Below are 14,658 nucleotides of genomic sequence, written 5' to 3'. Positions count from 1 at the left end.
TTCTAGGGCATCAAACATATGGTCTTGTACATTCTGGGCCAACACTTGACTACTCAGCTATATCCATAGTCCCTTTTTTTTTTTTAATCATATTAGCTTGAGATAGTGCCTTACTAAGTTGCTCAGGCTGGCCTTTAACTTTCTTCATAGTCCAGGTAGGTTTGAACTTTCAATTATCCTGTATCAGTCTCCCAGGAAGCTGAGATTACATGTCAGCAGCACCGAGCCTTAAAGATGAAAGTATATTATGGTAAACAATGTGAAAGAAATGATATGGTCTTTTAATATATTCATTGCCAATGTTGGCAGGGGTCATCTGATAGCTAAAGGCTGGGGTGGGGTTTTTTATATGTGTGTTTTCTGAATTATATATTCTGATTCATAGAATAAACACTTTATTTTCCTCTTTAAAAAAAAAATGTGACATCTAGCCTATCTATGAACTGTTGGAGCATGTGAAAGGGCAAGTCCTCCAGATCCAAGTTACGGGATCTCCATGACACAGGATACCTAAGAGGAGTCCCAGGAAGAATCCAGTATTGATGGTGTAGCAGAGCCAGAGACCTCGAACCAGACCAGTGACTCATTGCAGTGAACATTTGCAAGTAAAGCTGTTTGGATAAAACGGTATTGATGTGTGACATAGCTTGACACATTGTAGTTTTCATAGCGAGTTGGGGTTTTGTTTGTTTGTTTGTTTTTGTTTAAGTGTAAGGACAGACAGGGGTGGATATGAAGTAATGGGGAGCTGAGTGGGCTTGAGTGTATGATGTGAAATTAACGAAGAATAAGTAAAAAGTTAAAAAATAAAAGGATTCTTTTTCTGTGTGTGTGTGTGTGTGTGTGTGTGTGTGTGTGTGTGTGTGTACACCTTCAGGATCCCACAAAAGCCAGAAGAGACTTCAATTCCCTCGGAACTGGATTACAGACAGTTGTAAGCCATCATGTGGGTTCTGGGAAATGATCCTAGGTCCTCTGCAAAAGCAGTGCTTTTAAGTGCTGAGATATCTCTCTATCCAATAAAACTATAGGTTTACAATAAAAATCAATTGCAGTTTTAATTATTAATCTTTTCCCAGGGCTAAGGAGATGATGGCCCTGTTGAAAACTGCTTGCCTTGCAAGCAAGAGAACCTGAGTTGAATCTGCAGATTCCACATAAAAAAGTCAAACATGGTAGTAATTCTTATAATACAAACATGGTGTGGGGGTATGGATGGGGGTATACTGGGGACAGGAATCTTGGGGCCTGCTAGCTGGCCAGTCTAGCCTTTGTAGTAAGTTGCAGGCCAAAGACAGATGCTATTTCAAAATAATATGATGTCATTTCAGATAAAAGATATCTGAGATTGTCACGTGTCTCTACCTGCCAATAAAGCAGTACTTCCATCCCACCCCACAAAGACACAAACAAAAAACAATAATGGTATTTTTTTCTACAATCTGGTAAGAGTTTTGGTTTTTAGTGTTGTCCTGTCAAACTAAAGAAACAACTAAGCATATTTTCTCTTTTTAAACGCTGAGGAGAGTCCTACTAAAGAGGCCATCTGTGATTTGGAGAATCTACGAGTTACTGAGGGGCTGCTGAGGCGCAGAACATTCCTCTGTTATTAATGGAGGGACACATGGAGATAGGGTCGCTCAGCTGAGAAGATCAAGAGGCAGCGGAGGGACACAAATCGAGATGAACAGCAGCTGACTCGGCACAACTGTTAAATGACTTTGCAAAAGACCTGTCACAGCGGATGAACAGCACCTCCAGAGGAAGCCACTCTGCATCCAACTCTGCCTTGCACACGGTTATTTCCAGGGAGAAGATTGAGAGGGAGGAGATAGGAAGAGAGACAGAAAGAAGATCAAAAGATGCTTTAAGGAGTCGGCAGACATTTTTTTTAAATGAGCAACAGAGAGGAAGAAGACATAAAAGAAAACAGGAAGCAAAGAACATCCCCGCTTGATTTCACTGTTTCCACCTCTCCTCCACTCCTGAGAGGCAGCAAGTCGGGGGATCAGTCAGCACTCTAATTGTTTTTATAGTAAATGAGGCATGAAACCTATTGTCAGAAAACACGGTGTCCATGTACAGCCACACACTTTCTTCCCAGCAGGTCGTCCCCAGGGGTTAATATCTTTGAGGAAGCTGAAGGCTCAAATACAGTATGCCTGCATTTCTTTAAAGCAGACATTTGGAAAAGAGCAACCTTTCTCCTTTTCATTTTTAGAATATGACAACAGAGTCTTTGTAAAAGGTAGTAGAAGCACTATTATACACAAAGAAGGGGCAGAGTGTGAGAAGTTTGTCACAGCTTTAAAACATACTTTAAATCTTTACTATATACTAAGAGAAGCTAGGGATATGGCTTAGTGCCTAAGAACATTTGCACTACCAACATTTGTACTTGAGTTCAAATCCCCAGTGCCCATGTTTTTTACATGGCACTTTTACATCTTTTTGACAGATGTGACCTAAAGTTCCAGAGCACTGGGAGACAGAGATGGGAGGATCACTGGAGCATTCTGGCTGCCAGACAAGTAGATTCAGAGACCATGAGTCAAGGGAGTAATGGGCATCAAATGGAATCCTTGGCCTCTGCACACATGTATAGGGATGTGCATGCCTACATGCATGTGTACATACACCATATACATGGATATGTAAAATTATTCTAAATAACATATCAATAAAAAGAAAATATATGGAGAGCTGTTGACAAGCATTATTGTATGCTTGGTATATGTATAAAATATAAACTACTTGTACTAGGTAAATTCCTAGGATTTCATGTTGATTAGTGTATTTCTTTTTTCCTTTGTTTTATTGAAGAAAAATAAAAGACAGAATCCCAATACTGAAAAATTGAAGTAGAAACAAAGTCCCACCCATAAAGAAGAAGCCATTTGGAATTGATACCTGCTGGGAGAGGGTAATAAGCATCTCCAATGGAGAGTTCCTGGATATATCAACCACAATCCAGGGTGTGCCTGAAGCTTAGCAGTATGTGGCCAACATAAAATGAACTCCATGTTTGTGTGTGTGCACACTGTTTGTTTTTAGTAGTTTTAATCAACTATAACTGATTATTATTGTATTTCTTGATTTAACTCTATTCACCAGATAGAAAGTTACCAAGTGCACTCAAACACCTATCTCTGGTTTCAAGCCAGCAGATTTTATTTTATTAGCTTCCCTTCTGTCAGAGAGTCTGGATTTGTTTTCTCGGATATATGGGTGTCAAGTAACTTTCAGGCTGATTTTTCCCATGTCAAGTAGTACCAGGCCCTTTGAGCAGGAACCAAAGTCTCTTTTGACCAATGACTTCACAAAATAGATATTGTGATGAAGAGTCAAACTGGAAGAGATAGTTTCCTGATTGGTTTATACCAAACATATATATCCAATTTAATTCAAATATATTCCAAACAAGTATGTTAATCACGCCCTTTGTTCAGCCATCCTGTTCTTAGGTTCCTGAGTCAGTCTAAACAGAGAAAGAAGTCAGAAGACAGTGTCTAACCTCAGTATCTTTGGACTAATGACAGCTGAAAACTGATAGTGGTATGGTGTGTGTGTGTGTGCGCGCATTACAGCTATTTTCTTATGAGATCCTGCATAGCACCCGTTGTATTTGAAGCCTGACACTGAATTCTTTAGACTTGAATTAGAAAAGGCATTTCTTTGATAGATTTCTTCTTGTTCTCGTTTACAGGCAACTAATCCTTACTGCATTGGATCAAATAGACGGGCACAATCAATTCAGGGAAAGCAAGCAATGCCAGTTCTGCTCAATCTTCCCTCAATGAGCAGCTGAGGGTGGAGGGGAGAGAAAGGTAAGGAAGAAGATTCATCCATGTCCCCACCGAAGATGGCTCAGCAAAGGAAAAGATGAGGAGACAATTGGAAATAAAAATAGAGGCAGACGAATACACTTGCCAGAGGGGGAGTCTGAAAACTGAGATAAAGTCAAACAGGCAAAGAGTTTTGTTGCTGAAATACATGGAAGAAAGAATGTTCAGACGGAAGTAGTGATGCCCAAATGAAGATAAAGGGTGGCACTCTCTCCTGGTCAGGGGGCTGACACTGGATTAACTAAAGTCTCTGTTCTTTGAGTTCTATATTACTCTGTGATGAGTAAGTTAATTATTGTATTTAGGTAATTAAGTCCCAGAGAAATGGAGGCTTTCCAAAGTTGTTTTCATGTACACTACTAGATCTTTTTAGGCTTGACTGACCATTTGCTGAGCTGCCACAGTGAAGCTGCGTTTTAACTGTGACATGCAGAAAACTAATGAAAATTAGCTGGAAATGAAAGTCTTCTACATATGAACACTTTTGCCTCTGCTGTTGGAGGTAAAGCTCATGGTTATATGCTTCCTCATTTACCAGTATACAAAGAATCCTACATAGGTTCCATTGCTCAAAGTGCAGTCTAGGATTTACCCTCTCTGGGGCTTGTGATGACTCCTAGTCCTCTGGCCTTTTACATGATATCATTTCTCTGCTTATTTTCCCCAAATTTATTCTGCTCAAGATATAAAGTATTTGTCTACAGCAAAGTGCATCAAAAAGCTCATTTGCATAATGGTTATAAACCCCTTGAATCATTACTGATGCTCAGGTCTCAGACATCCAGCCATTCTCTGCCATGTAAAGTAATTTCTCTTGACCAATAATAAACCATAATCATCTTCTAGCCCAGAATGACAGTTTGGAAAAGAGACAATTGTACCAAGCATCAAGATATCAACAGTGAGACACTTCTCTATTTTTATATGGAGCAATAGCTCAAAAATATTACATGCATAAGAACGTAGCATGTGGAAAACAGTCTTACTTTGTGTAAGACTGTAGCACCAAGCTTCAGCTCCATTGTCATAAGCAATAAGTATTAATTATATATTTATAAATATGTAAAATTTTTATTTACATGTGTGAACAAGGGGTAACCTCTCCACATTTTTTGTATTTGTGCAGTTGACAAGTTGGCTTTCCTCACAAGACAGTTGAACCTACCTTCATTTGGTAGCTCATCCTTGTTTTCTGTCTATCAAGGACCTATTGATCCACTTCACCAGGACACTTGTTCTAAAAATACCCGAGTTATCCTTGATTCCCGGTAAGCATCTTACCGCTGGAGGTAGTGTTCCAGAACTTCTGCATTCAGTAGAGTTGAAGCTTGAGCCAAGAGCTTATGGCTACAGCTTGCAGATTTGAGTTCCAAGATGAGCAGACCCAAGCAGTACATAGCTCCCATTTCTTCCAGCTCGCCAGTACCAAACTGTAGACCCTGCCAATTAAACAAAGCAATCAACAGTGACTACTCAATGGGAATCAAATAGTGACATTTTCAGATTAAGAGGAGACACTCTAGATATATATCTATCACAGATATTGAGGATTTATAGTGCTTGTCAGTCACTTTCCAAAACTGGGTTTTCTGAACTTTTGCTGCATGAACATTCTGCATTTCTTCATTTCCTGACAGGATAGCAAGCTGAAGGAGAAGATAAAGGTTATGAGTGGCAAAGGATGCCACCCCATTCCTTTGCAATGAAATCTACCAATCTTCCACCTGTATTTTGAAAAAGAGTTTATTGTGGAAACAAAGATATCCTCCTCATCATCATCATCATCTTTTTAGGAGATATGCGATTTGTCATTAATTTAAACTATGGCAAAGAAGAGGGGGGTCCTTCACATATAATTACTGAAACTGCAAAATAAACTACACACTTCCCTCAAACTGTCTCTGTCCGAAGATAATATATAAAAGCAAAGCTAAGGGTAGTACTCTATGTTATAGCTCCGAAGCAGAGATGAGCACACTGACCACGTGTAATAGAATATGCTTGTTATATATCACTTGGGAGTATGAGACAGGAGGATTATAAGTTGCAAACTAACCTGGACTACTTAGTGAAACCTGAGATGGAATAAGAGAAGGAGGTAGAAAGAGAAAAGCAGATGATAGCAATCGTCACGACCTTTTCGGACACCTACTCAATGCCAGTAAGTGTCCAGAGCATCTAACAGACTCACAGACACCATGGTAAGCTATTTCTCAACCAAAGTCCTATGAGGTAATTATTTTCTCTAATCCACAGAGAAGTATATTCAGACAAATAAAACCAAGGAGCTTATTCAAGGTCTCATTGCTAGTAAGTAGCAGAGAGCAGCAATGAACTTTGCCTTCACTATTGCCCATGAAATCTGATATGCAAATTCGGACAGTTACACAGAAAGGTAGAGCATGTGCTTTTCAGAATTAGACTTAAATCATAGTTTCACTATTTTCTGATCATGTTATGTGGGGTACTGAACTTTTACTACTTGAATTTCTCATCTGTAAAATGGGATTATCTCTCCTCTAGATACCTAAAGCATGGTAAATTCCATCACTTTTTATACCTGATGAGGAAATGTTCCAGAGTCCCTGGAATATAAACAGAGGTTAGCCCAGATTCTCTTCCTCTTTTGCAAAAATAAGGTTTAATGAGATAGAGTTTAGAACAGCCCTGGGACCTTCATATAAAACCTAAGTAAAAATAATTAAAAATTTGATTTTTTAAAATAAAATTATATTTTGATCATATCATATTTTACTAGGATATAATAATTGCATGAAGTAGCTGGTTTCATTCAATGTATTATAATATAGTACATTACAATTATGACAAATAATTATAAAATAATAAGTAATTTATTATATACTTCGATACAACTGAAGGAAATTTTTGAATCTTACCAGCACAAGAAAAATGACACATGTTTGATGTGAGAGATATAATAATTACTCTGCTTAATTATTAGACTTTATACCCATGTACACACTGCTTAATCATTAGACATTATATGCATCCAGTGCAGTTCCCCAAAATAGGGACAATTACTATGACAATTAAAATTAAAATGTATGATTTTCTATCCAAATAAAAGTGCTGTTATTCTAAAGAACAAAGATAGGGCAGAATTGATTCTTAAGAACTGCTTTTAAACATGCCAAGGGAAACAAAAAACAAAAAACAAAACTTGATATTGGGAAGCACCAAGCCTCATGGGAGACTTCCAAGGTAAAAGCAGCCCAGTGTGTAGAAAGTCTCAAGTTGATTTGAGCTGCTTGAAAATTGGATTTTCTGCTTGTTTTGACACCTGTTTCCTCAAGAAAGGAGACATTACATCAGAGCTGAAGGAAGTAAGTTCCTCTGTAAACAGCCGCAATACAAGGAGAAGACAGATGTTGAACAAATTGCTTTTATTTCCTCCTCAAGTCCACAGGAGGAAAAAAAAGACCACTTTTTAAAGAGATAGAGAGAAAAAAAACAGAGCTCATTCCTATGCACAGAGGAATCTATCTGACTCTTTGCCTGGCTATATGTAGACTCTTTTCTTCCTTGGAGATTAATGACTCTGGGTCAGAGGAAAGAAAGTAAAGGTCACATCCAACCAGTGACCTTCCTCATTTCTGTAACTTAGGAGGGTCTACTAGAATAAAACAACAACAACAACAACAACAACAACAACAAAACTCCAGCCTTCTGGTCCTAGGCACACCACTTACACATGGAAATCCCAGCTTCTGGCTAGGCATATAGCTGAATAAGCACTGTTGGAAACACATCTACTAGCATGCCCAGTGTTGATGGGCTGGGGACCGTACTTTCACACAGGCCTGCTTCTATACAGTTGTAGCTGGAGAGATAGCATTTATAACATGAAAATAGATTCTATTTCAGGTGCAGGCCCACTTATTCTGGGCAACACTTGGTGTCATAAAAACATTAGTTCAGAAAACTCCTCAAAGAACTCATATCATTTTATTGACTGGGAGACTTGGGAGAGTCTGCGGCTTCATTTTGTTCTCTTCTATTGATTTTTTTCTTTCCTATTTTATTTTTATTTTCATTCTCACACAGTATTAACAATATTTGTTTATATGAACGATCTCGTTCTCACATTCACATCCTGGTGTAGAAATAAATCTTCAAGAGGAAGGACAGAGCAGTATCTCTTATTTAACTTTATTTCTCAGGCACAGAATATACACATATACATGCTACACTGTCCCTGCCTAGTAATCGAATAAACAAGACCTCTTCCTGAGTCAACATGAAGATGTCTTTTTGGACTCTTTCTTAGGCACACATAGCACTCATCATGTGGACTTTGACTTCTATGGGTAGAGAATTCATAAATGCCTTCAAATTCTGTTCTCCCACTGTCATACTCATGGGTATGATGTGTAAAACATCACCTAACTGAGCGTGGTCTCACAGTAATAAGTATATAAATAAAGCTATAGATGAATAGTTTACAAGTGAGAGCCAATAAAATAGAAACCAACTTTTTCCCCTAACCGTTGATTAGCTGCCCGATAGAAAAAGTCAAGCTATGTTGCCTTCAGTAAGTAAGATTTTGCTTTGTATAGTTCGTAAATGTAGTGAATGTGAGAAGACTTTTGGCATTATTTCAACATCTAAAAGAAGAAATCAATCATCTGTCTTTCTTCGCGTTGTCTTACTTTAGAATATGGCTGCTGTAGCTCCATCCAGGATACTATCCAAATGAGGAAAAAATTCGGAGAGACATCACCAAAATGAATTTGCTTACATTTCACTCACCAGAACTGTGTCCTAGAGTCACCCCATGCTTTTGAACAGTCTTTACTAGATACTTTTACCTTATTCAGTCTCATAAAAGAGGAGAATAAGAGAATGAGTGTCAGGTTGAGTGAGAAAAACCATGTGCTCTACACTGATATTTTGGTATAATATTGCTAAAATATACAAGTAGTTGTTCACGATAGCAGTAAGTACACCTCACTGAAGCAACCATCAAATGTTTTCTACTGATAATCCCTCCCCCCAAACAATATCTGCAATAAAGAGTAAGTCCAAAAAAAGTAGTTCAAAAAAAAAACCCCATATAAATTTAAGTAGCATAAAGGCTAAAATAAAACAGTAAAATAATTACTAAGAAAAACATACATGAGAAAAATGTCATTTCCACTATTTTAACTAGACCTACCATTTACACCAGTAAATTAGTGCAAATATATTTAAGTTTATATATTTCTGACCTCCCTTTATACCCAAAGCTCCTAGATACCAAGATGTCTGTTGGATTGTAAATTGATTCATACCTTTAGGGAAATTACTCAATAACATTTGACATGATAATGTCACTTCAGGGAACTATTTCTAATGAACTGATTGAAAATAAAAGGGAAGCTATATGCATAAAAATGTAAATTACACCAATGTTATATATAATAATCAAAATTTGAGGGAAATAAAACCTAAATGTCTAATAAAGAAGGAATGACTCAGGAAACTTTAATGGAAGAAATCTGATAGAGTGTAATGGAGCCATTAAACGGATAATTATAACAACCATTTAGCAATATGGAAAATGCTCATGACTTAATGATAAAATAAAGCCAGAGACAAATTATGCAATGATACAATTTATCCTGAAGAGTTAACAGTGATGAGAGGTGCATACCCAGATTCCTGGGCTACACACTCAGTCAGGCTTTATTGCTATGATCTTTCAGTAAAATGCAGATATTTAGAAGAAAGGGAGCTTTCCAATGATATCTTGAAAATGTTTGCCTCCTAAAATTCTAAAAGAATTTTACTTCAAAGAACGATTGCTAAGGATAATAAAGTTTGTCAATAAATTGGAGGTAAATTTGCTTCAGACTTTTGGAAAATCTGTTAATTCTAGCCATTCTTAAGAAAATTTAGATATTCATTTCTTTCTTCAAGAATTCATTGATTCATTGAAAGAATCTTTCAATGACTCTAGAAAAGATAATATCATTGATATCCCTCTGAGATTTACCTTACCCCATTCTCTGACAAAAGATTTTATTATGACTTATTTTTTACAGTCCAGCTATTGCCCCTCTCCCAGTATCCCTCCCACAGTTATTCATCCTATTCCTTGTTTCCCTTGTCTCCAAGATGATGCTCCCCCACTAGACCTCCCCATTCCCTGGGGCCTCAAGTCTCTTGATGGTTAGGTGCAGCTTCTCCCACTAAGGCCAGACCAGGAAGTCCTCTGTTATACATGTTTAGGGCCTCATACCAGCTCCTGTATGATGCCTTGTTGGTGGATAAGTGTCTGAAAGATCTCAGGCGTCCAGATTAGTTGAGACTGCTGGTCTTCCTATGGGGGTGCCTTCCTCCTCAGCTTCTTCCAGCCTTTCCCTAACTCAACCACAGGGGTCTCCAACTTCAGTCCAATGGTTGGATGTCATTAGCTGCTTCTGTCTCAGTCAGTGGCTTGTTTGGCCTCTCAGAGGACAACCATGCTAGTCTCCTGTCTGCAAACACACCGTAGCATCAGTAATAGTGTCAGGCCTTGGAGCCTCCCCTTGAGATGGATCCCAAGTTGGGCTGGTTACTAGACTTCCTTTCTCTCAGTCACTTTATGTTTTGTCTCTGAAGGTCTTTTAGATAAGAACAATTCTGGGTCAGAATTTTTGACTGTGGAATGGCAACCCCATCCCTCTACTAAAGTGACTAGTAAGTTTATGATATTTTTGTTGTTCTGCTCTTCATGTGACTTAACTTTAAAATTAGACTTTCCATTTCTTTCTCTCATTACAATAAACTCTGGGTGAATTTTGGTAAAAATGTTCCACTTCAATGATTCTTTCTCCAACCACATTAAATCTTCTTATTAAGGCTCTGCAGATACTGAATCTTCTTGTCAATGCTTTCACATTAAAAACTGTTTCTAATGAGTGATGAGGAATGGGATGAGGAATTGTGAGAGGGTACACCTGGAGGGAGAGTAACAGCTTGACTGTAAAAAAAATAAAGTAATTTATAAAAATTTGTTTCTGACACATCCTTTTATATTTATATATTGTGTATATTGTCATACACAATCAACCTGGGCTTTATTTATTAGTTCCATTTGCTTTTAAATAGTACTAAAGTAGTATTTTTGCTCAGTTGTTTTATAAGTTTTGAAACTCTATGTTGATATCTTTTAAAATTTGAAGTGATCTTCTATAAGTATGTTTTTATGTTTTCTTTTCCAGTTAGAAATCATGTGTTTCTGCCATACATGCCTAGGGGCACGTTCAATGAAAAATTACTATATACCACATTTAAAAAATTTTTTTGTTGTGAATTTTGATTAAAACTTTCTAGAAAGAGGGTTCTGTTGAATGAGTACAAATGAAAGCTTGGGTTCTCTAATGCCAAGCCCATTGAATATCCCTATCATATTCCTTGATAAATTAATGTTTTACTTTTCATTAATGAGTGTCATCAGCATGTGATCCTGGCTTCATGTGATGATATTCATTCTCCAGTCAGTCTTCAAACTATGAATGGCCTTCAACTTTTGCCACAAATCCCAAAACAGGAATTGTTGTTGGCCTTTGAAGAGCTCTAGAAAAGTCTCATTTTATAAAAGCTGTGTAGCACTGAATACTCCTATAAATATATAGGAAAAATAGTATGTTAACAAAAAATGTGGTTAAATTAAAAATAACACTTTCCAGACACAAAACAAATGTTTTCTATTAAAATAGATTTATTACCAAAATTTGGAAAGTAGCTGGGAAATGTCTTGTTTATATTCTCAGAAATAAGCAAGAGTACATTGCATGCAAGCTAAATAAAAAGCATGGAAAGGTTACATTAAAAAAATTAGGAAAGAATGCAGAATAGAGATAGAAAATGGATTTACTAAGATAAAGGCACATATAGGAAAGGTTAACAGGATTATGAAAGATGTAAGATCCATCACAGAACTTCATGATGATACCCAATATTTCAAGGGAAAATGGGTACAAATGATAAGTATTTAATAGAGATGAAGAAATAATGATGTTATCCTAGTTTTTATTTTGTTATGTTTTGTTTTTTTTCTTTTCTTGAGAATTTCATTCTTAATCATACCTACCTTTCTCTGTCACAATTCCTATGTCTATACTTTTCCCTACTCAAATCTGTGCCCTTTTATCATTATACAATGTTATTCACCATACATGCACATGCATGTATGTAGACACAAATATGCATATACACATACATATATGCATAGAAAAATAGATTATGGATATGTAGGTAGATTAGATAGATAGATAGATAGATAGATAGATAGATAGATGATAGAGATATATGTAGCTATGTATATATTATATTATATTATGTATATATGTATATATTATATATTAATCTCATATATATATGAGATTAATAGATGATAGGTAATTGTTGCGGTAAATTTCTGACCCAAATAAGACCAGTCAAGGAAAACACAACTCAATAATTATGGATATAAACTACATGCCTAGATTGGGCAGATTTACTATTACACTACTCTGTTCCCCAGCTATGAGATCCCTATAACTTGTAGTTTTTCCAGGCATGTGCTTCTCCTCCATTTTCCTTCCACCTCCTGCTCCTCCATCGACTTCCTCCTCCTTCTACTTCCTCTTCCGTTGACTTCCTCTTCCTTTCAACTCCCCTAAGCCTTTTTCTCTACCTCCCCTTCTACTGCCCAATCACTGGCTCTAGCCTTTATTTTACAAATTTAATTAGACAGAAGGTTCACAAGAAGTCACCTGTGTACAGACTCACTCCTCCTCTGCAGCCTCTCCCAGGAAAGTGGAATTAGCATCAAAATACAAGGCTGGGGCTATCCACAACAGATAATAGATTATAGATTATAGATTATAGATTATAGATTATAGATTATAGATAGATAGATGATAGATAGATAGATAGATAGATGATAGATAGATAGATAGATAGATAGATGACAGAGATGATAGATAGAAAGACAGACAGATAGAGACAGAAGATACATAAAAATAGATATGTGATAGGTACATAGACAATAGGCTGATTAGATAGAGAGACAGACAGATGATAGATACGTTAGTAGATATTAGATAGGACATAGAGGTAGGCATATATACATTTTTATATCTGAAATTAATGAATCCTATATTTAGAACTAGAATATACAAAAGTCATGCAATATGACCTAAAAAATTATTTGTTTGTTTGCTTGTTCTTAACTGTAGTATAGTGGTATCATTGGGAATGCCAATAAAAGAGATTTTGACACAAGAGATTAAAAGACAGAGAAGAAAGAAGAAACTCAGGACAGGTGCATGCATTCCTGATGGAAGTTGCAGTATGTAAAGCTCAGGAGGACATCATGTTCTGGACCTAGAGAGCTTCACCCGCAGCACTACTATGTCTATCTGTGTGATTTGAGGGAAGCCATTTGACACTTTAGTGCCTCAGTTTCCTTGTAGGTACAATGGAAATGAAGTGACTTATAGCTTATGGAACATCGGAGATGATATTCTCTCTGTGTGCTTATCTCTGTCGTGACAGAAAGAAAATGCATGGGGATGTATGTGTGGGTGTGGAACTGAACCTATACATTGTTATGAAAGAGCAAAAGTCTTCATTGCTATCAACAATAACAGCAAGTGCTATATAAAACCGACAACTGTAACATTGTCTTTATTAAAACTATGGCCTAATTTATAGCTTTTTCTCATCACTATTAAATAATATTACTTGGAAAGTTCCAGAAAATCCAATAAGAAAAATGAGGTTTATATATTACAAAGGAAGGAATCCCATTATCATTGTCTGAAAACTGATCATATAGTAATATAAGGCAAAAGAATCAACAAGAACACAGAATGCATTAGACACACATAAAGAACTGAGTAAGTAGACAAGGTTACAAATTAAATACATGAAAATCAATTTTCTTTCCCGAAACAGCAAAATAAATTATTAAGTGTAATAAAATGTCTAGTCACAATAGCAATCTAGCTAAGAAATATCTGAAAATGGACTTAGTAATAACCATCCAAGAGTGATGTGATACATTCTTGCACTTTACCAAGAGCTAACAAGGAATATTTAAACAAATGAACAAATACAGTGAACTCTGGGAAAGCAAGGTAGAACCACATAACATCAATTCTCCTCATCTTGGTCTACAAAAGCACAGGAAATCAAAATGCCAATAGATGGTTTTCAGAGTTGATAAAATAATTCTCCTTGAGAAGAACACGTGGCAAAAATCATCCTCCCTCAGTTCCTTTGATAAATAGCCTAAAAACTAATGAGTTTTTATTCACAGATAGGAAAATCCTATTATATGCTTTAAAATAAACATGTCTCATTTTGTCATATTGTTCTCTATTGCACTCTCCAAACAACATGCTTGTTTGTTTGCATACAAATTAAAGGGTGGCATCAGCTGTGTATTATCAAGACTACTGATATCATTTAAACTACAGGTCAGATAATGATGAGAACTTTTAGCAATAAAACATTTTCATTGAGGTATATATATTCACTGGAAACTGAAAAGGTTTTGTGCCTCAGTTATTGCAATAATGGCCTTACTGCAATGGTCTTGAGCCAAACTCCTAATATCCGGGAAGTATGCTTGTCACTAAATGTAATAGGATTGATGCAAACCATGGCAGGAAGAGCAAGGGATGAACAAACAAAGCACATCTGCATTGTACAAGCCATTTCTCGCTATGTGTGTTCGTGGTCTTGGTAAGCTGTGTGCTAATGCAAAAGCACAAGAAATTGGTCACGACACTTGAGGAAAAATCTTAGCCCTAGTATGATTATCCTCCCACTTTGATTA

The 14,658-nt window shown here is 36.6% G+C and overlaps 1 protein-coding gene across 1 annotated transcript in view; it reads right to left on the bottom strand.

Annotated features, from left to right (window-relative positions):
- The window catches only part of Agbl1 (ATP/GTP binding protein like 1), a 739,063-nt gene that overhangs the window by 215,430 nt on the left and 508,975 nt on the right, over positions 1-14,658 (bottom strand). Inside the window, exon 22 of the mRNA XM_028781654.1 lies at positions 5,127-5,284. Coding sequence (XP_028637487.1) covers positions 5,127-5,284 — 158 coding nt within the window. The remainder of the gene's footprint in view (positions 1-5,126; positions 5,285-14,658) is intronic.

This window comes from Grammomys surdaster, unplaced genomic scaffold (genome assembly GCF_004785775.1).
Source record: "Grammomys surdaster isolate TR1022 unplaced genomic scaffold, NIH_TR_1.0 493, whole genome shotgun sequence".
In the NCBI taxonomy this organism is placed as follows: Eukaryota; Metazoa; Chordata; class Mammalia; order Rodentia; family Muridae; genus Grammomys; species Grammomys surdaster.
The sequence above is the reverse complement of the archived record's forward strand: the minus strand, read 5'-3'. Positions and strand labels throughout refer to the sequence as shown.